The sequence below is a fragment of the Balaenoptera acutorostrata genome, chromosome 5 (genome assembly GCF_949987535.1).
Source record: "Balaenoptera acutorostrata chromosome 5, mBalAcu1.1, whole genome shotgun sequence".
Classification (NCBI taxonomy): Eukaryota; Metazoa; Chordata; class Mammalia; order Artiodactyla; family Balaenopteridae; genus Balaenoptera; species Balaenoptera acutorostrata.
In genome coordinates, this window is record NC_080068.1 from 56,554,833 (window position 1) to 56,566,928 (window position 12,096).

Consider the following 12,096-nt stretch of genomic DNA (forward strand, 5'->3'; position numbering starts at 1 on the left):
GGTAAGCAACTGGTCTAAGCTGCTCAAGACCAAGGAGCCAGCACAGCAGGAACTGAGGAGGCACATAAGGTAAATCCAGTACTCTTGTCTAATCTTCTATAGTACCAAATAGGTTCCTTCAGGGCCTGGATGATGCCGTATTCACGTTTTAATCACCTGCTAAGGCCAAGAGAGTATATATAGCAGGTATTTAGTAATTATTTATTAAATAAATGAATATAAGACAGAACAAACAAATAAATGAACCAACAAGAATGGACCATCTAAATTAAAATAGCCACCTTTATTCTTAACATTATTCCTTCTTTGGCTGCCACAGAAGCAAACTAGTTGATATAAGACAAATCAAGCTGGTGATTTAATCAATTCCAATCTAAGTCATACCAGTATTAGTAAACAACATCATCAAGCACTCATCATGAAAGTTAAAGCAACAACTCAGAGAAAGTTTCTAAGTGACCCTAATGTGAAACAATCAGATTGCATATAAAGGGATATAAACAAATATTCATAGTATATATAAACATACATAGATGTGGTTACAGCATTTATACAGTATTCTCTCCAATACCTAGTCACCTTATGCAATATGTACAATAATGGCAGGTACAATATTTAGACAATTACGAAATCAAGGCAATAACCTAAAAAATAGTTAATGATTTTACTAACTTAAGCATGGATAATCTGACTGTTAAGACTGATTGATAAATTTGAATGCAGCCCAATTTATATCAGATCAAATTGATTCTGTTAAGGTATTAATTTGGTGTTTCGTGGAGGACGGTTTTAAATAAATCTATTTATCTAGTGTTTGAATGCTCATCAGTGTGTGATTGAAAAGAAAACAAATGTTTTTGAGAAATATATTAGTTTCTTAAAACAACAAATTTTAACTGGATCAAGTTCTTTTTTTAGTATTTTTCTTCTTTTTCATTTTGCATCTGTTGACATGTAATAGTTTTTAGAAAATCTCTTCATTAGAGTTATTTGAACAGTATCATAAGTGAATTTTAAATATAAAATTAAGTTTCAAACGTCCTTCTTCACTTAAGAAAAATGTTGTGGAAACCAGGCCATCTGCTGAGATACTACAGTTACATTTGGCCCTCAGAAAGTGTTTGCTCGCTTTAGCACTCTGTTGGATTATAAGCCCACAAAACGAGTTCACCTTGATCTTTCACTTTAAATATAAAGTATCTCAGGGACAAAATTTGACATAAATATAAACCCGTGACGTTTCTCTTCGAAGAAGGCTGAAATAAAACAGGACTTTGAGTGCAATTACAATGAAAACATCAGAAGTGCCCGAAACACAAGTTTTGAAGCTATATCAGCCGTGAAGGATGGCAAACAGTGCCTCTGCTGAACAGAATCAAAATCACTGCTCAGCAATCAACAGCAGCATCCCGCTGACACAGGGCAACCTCCCCACACTGACCTTATCTGGAAAGATTCGAGTGACAGTTACTTTCTTCCTTTTTCTACTCTCCACAACTTTCAATGCTTCTTTCTTGTTGAAACTTCAGAAGTGGACTCAAAGGAAAGAGAAAGGGAAAAAACTCTCAAGAATGAAAGTGCTTTTAAAACATTTGACCTTAGCCAACCTGTTGGAGACTCTGATTGTCATGCCACTGGACGGAATGTGGAACATTACTGTGCAATGGTATGCTGGAGAACTCCTCTGCAAAGTCCTCAGCTATCTGAAGCTTTTCTCCATGTACGCCCCCGCCTTCGTGATGGTGGTGATCAGCCTGGACCGCTCCCTGGCCATCACAAGGCCCCTAGCTGTGAAAAGCAACAACAAGCTCGGACAGCTCCTGATTGGCTTGGCCTGGCTCCTCAGTAGCATCTTTGCTGGACCACAGGTAAACCAGTATCATAAACTTTTTAGGACATGGAGATCACAGATTTCCTATATAAATTTGAATGAAGGTCTTGTCAAAGGCAGTGCTGTATTATCTCTAAGAGCTTGGGTTCTAGAAGTCAGAGTGTGGAATTTAATCCTGGCTCTGCTCTGTTACCTTGGGCAAATGTCTTGACCCCTCTGGGTTTCAGTTCCTTCATTTATAAAGTGGAGGTAATGCCTATTTTATGCACCTTTTGTGATGATTAAATGAATAGTGTGTTAAAGTGTCTAGCATAATCTCCAGTACCTAGTGAATGCTCCCTGAAAATGTAGCTATTCTCAAATTTGACCTCATCCCCATTCTATTCTTCCATCTACTTTTCCTTTCACTCAGGTTGACATGGTAAATTGAGAGAATCTTTAGGAACAATGAAATTTGCATAGGTAGAAAGTACGTATAACTTGTTTTATTTGGGGCTTCTTGAGTCTTCTGTCATTGCAGCTTAGAGAGAACTATCCTTGATTAGTATGTTGTTCTGCAGTTTGCAGCTATGTGGGATTGAATAAAGAGGAAATGTGGGAAATCTCAGACTTTTGGAAATTTGAACATTTCCCTGAGGTTGACTTGAGCTTTTCTGGAGGTAGGCTAGACTGTAAGAGGCTGTTAGCAAAACTATAAGACTGTTGGTTCAGGCAAGGCCCTCTCCTATAGAAAGCAGATATCTGTCCAGACTGTCTTCATCAGAGGCAACCTGGTTGATTGACCTGCAGAATCTGCCTCTTCAACAGTCAGATCTCTGAAGAAAAGGACACATTCTTGAAAATGGCAAAGATCCTTTAATAACAGATGAACAAGTTGTCTCTATGCTTGTAAATGTACTCTATGGTGAACCCAGGGTACAAGGATGTGTCAAGAAGTAAAGTCAGAGTTTACTGTGATTCTCCAAAAACTTGTCACTACAAATGGAAATTTATCTAGACATTCTAAACTGGCCAGGTGGCATAAAAACAAAAAACAAACAAACAAAAACTGTCACACAGGACTCACTAAATAGTGCAAGACATTAAAACCCTCTGGCAATTGTTTGAGCTGGATGGATCATTTTGATGAGGGGCTGCATAATTACTGAGTATTGTAGGGCATCAGGGATTGTGCTACGGAAAGGCAGAGAGGGAGAGGTGGTCTAACCTAGTTCTTCCCCTTTCCATCTCCTCCTTGCATCCCAGATTTGACTTACCAGTGTTTTGACCTGGCATCCTCCTAAGCTTCCACTCTGTTCCTCCTCTCAGGCCTCTTTTATAACAGGAAGCGTGGCTCTTTCTTGCCAAGTGTTCACATCAGTGTTTCCTAGCTAGTTCCTCTTGTTAAGTGGCCACATCCTAACAGATGTTTTGGTCAAGGTTGAAGGAAAAGGACTGAAGATAGACTGTTAAGGTAGTTTTCCATCTAGCCTATGGGTCAGGTTCACGCCAGTAAGTCTTAGGCCACAGTGAAATTCTGAGGGTTCGTTGTTGTTGTTGTTGTTTCTTTTCTCCTTTTCCATCTGTGTGGTATATTTTTAAACAGAATTTTATTTTTATTTTATTTTTTTTAACATTTTTATTGGAGTATAATTGCTTTACAATGGTGTGTTAGTTTCTGCTTTATAACAAAGTGAATCAGTTATACATATACATATATCCCCATATCTCTTCCCTCTTGCATCTCCCTCCCTCCCACCCTCCCTATCCCACCCCTCTAGGTGGTCACAAAGCACCAAGCTGATCTCCCTGTGCTATGTGGCTGCTTCCCACTAGCTATCTATTTTACATTTGGTAGTGTATATATGTCCATATATACTAGAGAAATGGAAATAAAAACAAAAATAAACAAATGGGACCTAATGAAACTTAAAAGCTTTTGCACAGCAAAGGAAACCATAAAGAAGATGACAAGACAACCCTCAGAATGGGAGAAAATATTTGCAAATAAAGCAACTGACAAAGGATTAATCTCCAAACTTTATGAGCAGCTCATGCAGCTCAATATCAATAAAACAAACAACCCAATCCAAAAAATGGGCAGAAGACCTAAATAGACATTTCTTCAAAGAAGGTATACAGATTGCCAACAAACACATGAAAGAATGCTCACCATCACTAATCATTAGAGAAATGCAAATCAAAACTACAATGAGATATCACCTCACACCGGTCAGAATGGCCATCATCAAAAATCTACAAACAATAAATGCTGGAGAGGGTGTGGAGAAAAGGGAACCCTCTTGCACTGTTGGTGGGAATGTAAATTGATACAGCCACTATGGAGAACAGTATGGAGGTTCCTTAAAAAACTAAAAATAGAACTACCATATGACCCAGCAATCCCACTACTGAGCATATACCCTGAGAAAGCCACAATTCAAAAAGCGTCATGTACCACAATGTTCATTGCAGCTCTATTTACAATAGCCAGGACACATAAGCAGAATTTTATATTTAAAATAAGTTATTTATAAGATGATACCTTAATTACACTCCTGCAATATAGCCATTATTTTATTCTATAGTTCTAGTTATCTGTATTTTATTAATAAAATTGACAAGGTGGCTGCGGCAGAATGCTGGGTGTCACAGGGAACATACATAGCTATTCCCTGAAATTTTCCCTTTTAATTCCAACTGTGGCCCTTTTCCATGTGCCTTCACTTTAGCTGTTTGCCTTAAAATCTACAGTCTTGCTCTCCAGTGTAGTAGTAAATAAAATGCAACATTTGACATTTTTTTATGTTTAAAAAAGATAGTATTTTATTTATAATAAAATCTGAATATTTGTAACCCTTAAAAATTTTTTTTTCTTTCTTTCTAGTGCATTTTCTTGCACTAGAAAGCTAGATATCTAAATTCTCCCACCAATTCCTGACTTAACATTTTTTGTATATCAGTGTGTGTTTTATTGAAGAAGAAATGGGAAAAACCAAAATGCTTTCATTTCCCTGGAAAAAAGCATATTACAATTATTCTCACAGTGACTGCATATACAAGAATTAGTTTAGCAAATATGTCACTTAAAATTAGGTTGCTTAGCAAAGGCTTATGCTCTGAAATTTTCCATTTTACTTCTTTAAAGTAGGAGTGCTGTGTATTGTCCAGTTTTCTTAGAAAAGATAAACACAAGTTAGGCTCCTAACACTGAGCCGGGTACTGATGAAACAAAGAAACAGCCCTCAAAGAAAGTGTCATTCAGTTGTAGAGACAAAACTTACATAAAATGAATATAACTATGTACCAAAAACTTTTTAAACGTACTAGAAGTGTAAGAAGAGAGAGAGAGATGAACAAGAGTTGAAATGGTGAAGGAAGGTTTTAGGGTAAAAGAAGGATGAACAGAGTTTTTAAAGATGAATGATGTTTGGATGGAAAAAGTAAGCCAAGGATCACATATATTTCTCAGCAAAGGTTGAAAAGTGATTAATTTTCATAGGAGACTTGTTTGGCTGAAGTGAAAGACTGAGAGTTGAGAGTAGCAGGAAATTAGATTTGGTGGTTGCTGTCTTTCCTTTGACCTCATGGCATGTTATTTCTTTGTCAGGAAACATTATGATTATGTATTTGTTTGTCTTTGCCATTATGGTATTTGCTCTTACAACAGTGAAGACTGTTATGTTCAACTTAATATTCACAGTACACAATGAGATACCCAACAAAAATAGAAATTTTAAATGTTTGGATACTCCCGTTTCTCTCCAGATCAAGTAGACCTTTCACTTTTACAAAAAAAAAAAAACAAAGAAAGAAAGAAAGAAAAAAAAAAAGTTTGGATAAATGAATCAATCATTGGGGGTGGAATGGATGTATATAACAGAAGACACCAATATCCAGGGGAAATTCTGAAAATAATGCAGAAGCCATATAGCCTTCATGAGTCCTGTGCAAGTAGTAAAATATTTCTTTTGTTTTTTTTTCTTATTTCCAATTTTATTGAGAAATAATTGATATACATCACTGTATAAGTTTAAGGGGTACAGCATGATAGTTTGATTTACGTATATTGTGAAATGATTACCACAATAGGTTCCGCTAACATCCATCATCTCATATTGATACAGTAAAAAGAAAAGAAAAAAAATTTTTTTCTCCTTGGGATGAGAATGCATAGGATTTACTCTCAACAACTTTTCTATACATCATACATCAGTGTTAACTGTAGCCATCATGTTGTACATTATTAAAATGATTTTTAACAAAAATGTTTTCAGAAAATTACATAAACCAAATAGAGTGGAGAGAGGCAAAGAAGCCTTTTCAGGTCATCTGGTGATGAGATGATTAGGCTGGAGGCTAGGATGGTGTTAGAGGAGGTTGGTAGTATTTATGAGGGATGTTTCAACCAAAAAAACAAAGCTTGGCAACAAATTGGATTTAGGGGGGTTAGTAATAGACCAAAGTAAAATAAAGTTCCAATATTTTTAGCCGAGGAGTTTTAAAACCATTGGAATAGACAGGTAGGTTGGGAACAGAAGGGTTTGTTTGTTTGTCTGCCTGTCCATTTGTTTGAAGGGGGAGAGAAGGCAGGCTAGTAAAAGAGCTATTTGGAAAGCATTTGGTAATTTGGGATATTGATGCAGATGGAAGTCTAGACAGAAGTCTAAATAAGTCAATTTGTGATAATGACAAACACAAACCCACAATTTCACTTTCTTTTAAAGGACTCTCCCAGAGACTATGAATAAAATATTGTTGTATTAATTCAATTATTTTCATCTAAGTCTATCACAGCAATAACAGAAAGAAAATGCAAAATACTGATCTGTCCTGATGTAATGAAAAGAAAATCTGAAATTAATTTCGAATTGTTTAGGAATTTCATGTAATAGCCACAGAAAATGGTAGTACTCTTTCATTTTGTAAAACAAATGACCCATTTTTGATTTCAGCAACACTTTAAATTTATAAAGCACTTTGCTGAAGTTTCCTGAAAAACCGCACAGTCATAATCTTATTTGGTATTTACACTGACTCTGTGAGGTACATAAAACTGTGTTATTGTCCCAATTTCACATATAAGAGAACAAAGAGAACCTTTGAAAGCAATGTCCTTCAAACTTTTTTGACAGTAACAGAAAGATATACATACTACTTAAAGACTTTGTCTCTCTCACACACTTATAACTGAGAAAAGTTTTTATAAAATAAATATTCTACTCTGTTCCATTTCATTTTTTTTAATGTTGATTACAACCAACTGATGGGTACAACCCGCAGTTTGAAAAGCACTGGTTTAAAGGGATTCATTGTTTGCCCAATGCCACTTGGCCTGTTGGACTCCTGTCTTTTTACTAAGTCCAGTTTATCTTTTTATTATAGCTCTCTGCTATCTCTCTGAATAAAAGAGGTTTCAACCCTGTGACTAATGTTATGTGTATCTGATGGGGAAGATAAGAGGTAGGGAGGGCTTTTTATTTCCAGACCATGTGATACACAGTGAGTACACATCACGCTTCACCACGCTCCACGGAGAAGCCCATTGACAAAGGCGTATCCTGTCATGGCTAATTTACATTGAAAGGATGACTTTTATCTTCATCTTTTGGTGCATATATCGATATTCTATCACTTGAGTAATTCATACCTAAGTTGAGAAAAGAAATAAACTAACGAGCTAGTTGTCACATTGCCAGGAATCTAAGAATTTATGACTTTTGCTAGAGCTCAGAATGACCAAATTTCAAACTGACCACCTGGCTTTTCCACCTTCCTAGTAACCTCAGAGTTCTGTGACGATTTGGGGATATATTTTCAGAAGTTTTAGCATAGTGTGGCCAAAATGTCATACTTTTTGCTAGTAATGGAATTTTCTCTTAAAACGGAATTCTATGTGAAGCTTCAGTAAATGAAACAGATACAAGTGGACTTGCTCTGGTCAAATAGGGATAAAGGAGCCCCAGTCCTCTGCTTGGTCATAGTCTCTGAAGACCTGAGATCCCATTGCAAGTCTGAAAGGCAATGGGATAGTCAAAATAGCATGGATACTGGATTTAAACAAAGCTGGTTTCAGATCTCAATGCTGTCTCTTACCAGCTATCTGAGTAAATTAGTTAACTAAGTTTAAAAGGATAACTTTAAAGAATTACAGTTCTTTTGTAATTTTCAATTGTAACGAGTAAGATATATAAAATCATCCAGTACAAGACTTTACACTAACACTCAATGTTCATTCCTTCCTCTTTTCCTGTCTTCATTACTTCCTTCATAACAGAGTTTTTGAAGTCAGGAGAAAAAAATAATAGGGAAATATGAGTATGAAAGTTAAATAATTATTTAAGAAACAGCAAAGAAAATTGCTTATATAAAGATTACTTCATATTTCTCAAATTATGACATTTATTCTGACTGATAAGTAAATTTGGCCAATGTACTCCCTAGTCACCAAGCTGTCCTACTCAAATGTAAGTGTAATACAATGTAAGTGTTATGTAAATAGTTGCTGGAGCTTGGCAAATTCAAGTTTTGCTTTTTGGAACTTTCTGAAATTTTTTTTCCAAATATTTTTCCATCTGCAGTTGGTTGAATCTGCAGATATGGAACCCACAGATTTGGAGGGTCTGTTGTATATGAGCAATCCTTTATTCTTTGGTGTGAAGATATGTGGTCTGAATAAATGTGGAGCCTTTCCTGTTACACACAGAATTTACAGGGCTAGAATGCACTTCTGAACTTGACAAGCAGTTTAAATTCAATAAATACTCGTTACACGTGTACAATATGCCCAAAACAGTACTGGAACATAGTAATAGCATGCTAGTAGCAAAAATAACAATAATGATGATGATTTTGATAAATAATAGTTATTCAGTACATAAATATGTGCCAGGAATTGTGCTAAATGCTTCTGTGGGGGGTTTTAAATGTTTATTTATTTATTTATTTATTTATTTAGCTGCGCCAGGTCTTAGTTGAGGCACGAGGGATCTTCTTTGCCGCCTGTGGGATCTTTAGTTGCAGCATGCGGGATGAGGGATCTTTTAGTTGCAGCATGCGGAATCTAGTTCGAATGTGGCCTCTCTGCATTGGGAGTGCAGAGTCTTAACCACTGGACCACCAGGAAAGTCCCTCTTCTGTATTGTGTTTTTGTTTTGTCTTGTTTTTTTCAACCATGCTGCACGGATTGAGGGGTCTTAGCTCCCCGAGCAGGGATTGAACCCAGGCTGCAGCAGTGAAAGCCCAGAATCCTAACCACTAGGCCACCAGGGAACTCCCTTCTGTGTTCATTACTTCATGTAAGGCTCCCAATAACTGTATAAATTAGATACAATTATTATTTTTATTTTATTCATGAATAACCTAAGATCATGAATGCTATGTAACATGCCCAAGATTACCATCTAGTAAGTGGAGGTGTCAGTACATCCAGTTAACTCCATACCCAGAGTTTTTAATGACTACAATATATCACACTATACAATATTGTCTATTTTCTTTCTTCCTGTAGGAGGCTGAAGAAGAAAAAGACAGGAAAATCTTAAAGTGAGAATAGATAGTTAAGAGATATCAGAGGGATGGACTTCCCTGGTGGCGCAGTGGTTAAGAATCTGCCTGTTGATGCAGGGGACAAGGTTCGATCCCTGGTCCAGGAAGATCTTACATGCCGCGGAGCAACTAAGCCCGTGCGCCACAACTACTGAAGCCAGTGCACCTAGAGCGCATGCTCTGCAACAAGAGAAGCCACTGCAATGAGAAGCCCACGCACCACAACAAAGAGAGTAGCCCCCGCTTGCCACAGCTAGAGAAAAGCCTGTGCACAGCAACAAAAACCCAAAGCAGACAAAAATTAATTAATTAATTAATTAATTTTTTAAAAAGACTCTTACAAATTATAAAAAAAAGAAGAGAGAGAGAGATATCAGAGGGATTTCCCTGGCAGTCCAGTAGTTAAGACTCTGTGCTCCCAATGCAGGGGGCACAGGTTCAATCCCTGGTCAGGGAACTAAGATCTCGCATGCCCCATGGCACAGCCAAAAAACACAGACATACACACACACACATATATATATCATATATATATGATATATATTTATAAGTTGTGTGCCTCTAAATTTTTATTTTAATAATGATGATAATTTACATAGTGTTGTGTGCCAGGCACTACTCTAAGTGCAAGTATTCACTTGTTAATTGTCATGACAGCTCCTAGAAGCAGATACTATTAATATATCCCTTTTATAGATGAGAGGAACCTGAAGCACATCATCTAAAGTTAATCACCTTTGGAAAAGATAAGGTCATGTTGTCACTAGAGTGGGTAAGGTGAAGGTTAAAAATAATATGCTATGAGGAATAGCATCTGCAAGGACTGTAAATATGGAAAACAGATTGCTATTGTTGAGGGCAAAGTAAAGCAAACACTGATGAGAACTGGGGCCAGGCATGAGAGTAAAGAAACATAAAGAAATTTTAAAAATATGATCCAAGGACAAAAGAACCACAGGAAGTAAAGTGGATCCTTATATTAATCATGTAAATGAACATGGCCTTGGAGCTGAAAATGAACAGAACCAAGCCTAAAACAAATTAATTTATGGGCAAGTAAGATTCTGAATTTTCATAACACTATACCTCTCCTTTGGAACTTATCACTGTCTATCTTGTATTACAGGTGTCACATACATGCTATATCTCCCCTACCAAAAATTTAATTCCCTGATGGCAGGACATATGTAGTTCATCTTTTACAACAGAGTGTGCCTAGTATAGTTTTTTGACCAATGAGTTGCTTTAAAAACTAGCATTTGTTACATAAATAAAGATGACAACCAAATTCAAATCATAGTACTATAAAGTCAATTTTATTGAAAGTTTCATCGTTATAACTTAAAAACATAAAATATTAAAGTGAAAATGTGACCCAGTGCAGAGCAGAAAATCAAATTCAGGTCATCTGGTTCCAAGGCTGATTGGGGAGGTAGAGAGAAAAATATTTTTAAGAAATACAGGACTCTCGGATTCTATGCGAAGGAACCCTTCCAGGGATTTCAACTCACAACACCTGTTGAGTCAAATTCAAACAACTTTAAATAAGGTCAGTTTGCAAAGAAGTATGGAAAAACTGAAAGGGTCACTTTGTAATGTGGGAAAAGTTGGTCTGGATCATAAAATAGAATTAGCTGAATGTATGTTTTTTCGACTTTATGATAGATAATATGATCATTGGCGCCCTCTAGTGGATTTATTTCAATTCTTTTTTGCCCTTGACGCTGAAAAGATCTGAAACTGAAAATCAACATTTTAATTACAAATAAAAGAAATAGGTTTATATTTTGTATTACACTTACTTACATTTTATTACATTTGTATATATTTTATTATATTTATATTTTACATTTAGTAAAATTTTTCTACTCTACAAGTAAAGAGGAAAAACAGTATTTTTTTTAAGGCATAATCTACTCCTACTCCACCCCTCCCAAAGAGGAAAGAAATTCTGGGCCTATTAAGTTAATTAAATGTAATTTAAATTTACTAATTTGATCAACAACTAAAGAAAATGTATACTCTGCCTCATTTGCTTAAAATAAAAGAAAAAACCTTGTAACATTTTTGCTTGAATTAACTTGCTATCAGTTTTAAAGTGCTTGGGCACTCTTTTCATTTTAATAATTTTTCATGGTAAAATGAAGTTTTTCAATAGAAAATCTTGGAAATGCCGAAGTAAGAAATGTGCTTGACGGATGGGGAAAGGATGAATAAATGTCCACTAGAACTTGTTTTTGAAAACCACTTGCAACGTTTCCTTAATAGTTAACTCAACTTGTTCTTTTTTTAACATAAGTTCACACTTAGAGAAAGGTTGCAAGAATCATACAAAGATTTCTAGGATATCTTTCCCTTGGATTCCCCAAATATTAACATTTTACTACATTTGCTTATTTGCCTTATTCTCTCTCTTGTATACATTTTTTTCTGGATTGTTTAAAAGTAAGTTCAGACATGATGTCCCTTTCAATACTTCATTGTGTTTTTTCTAGCACATAACCACAATACAAATTATCAAAATCAGGAAATTATCACTAATACAGTGCTATTTTTTATCTATATACCTTATCCATATCTCACTCACTGTCTCAATAATATCCCTTTTAGCAAAAGAAAATCCAAGACTATGCAAGGGATTCGGTTCCCATGTCTTTTTAGTCTCCTTTAAACTGGAACCATTCCTTGGTCTTCCTTTGAATTTCATGATGCTGACATTTTTGAAGAGTGCAGGCCAA

At 35.8% G+C, this 12,096-nt stretch overlaps 1 protein-coding gene across 2 annotated transcripts in view; it reads left to right on the plus strand.

Annotated features, from left to right (window-relative positions):
- The first annotated feature begins 1,346 nt into the window (after positions 1-1,346).
- The window catches only part of GNRHR (gonadotropin releasing hormone receptor), a 29,633-nt gene continuing 18,883 nt past the window's right edge, over positions 1,347-12,096 (plus strand). For both annotated transcript variants that reach the window (XM_007193547.2, XM_028161711.2), the window contains exon 1: positions 1,347-1,868. In XM_007193547.2, the coding sequence (XP_007193609.1) occupies positions 1,347-1,868 (522 nt within the window). The remainder of the gene's footprint in view (positions 1,869-12,096) is intronic.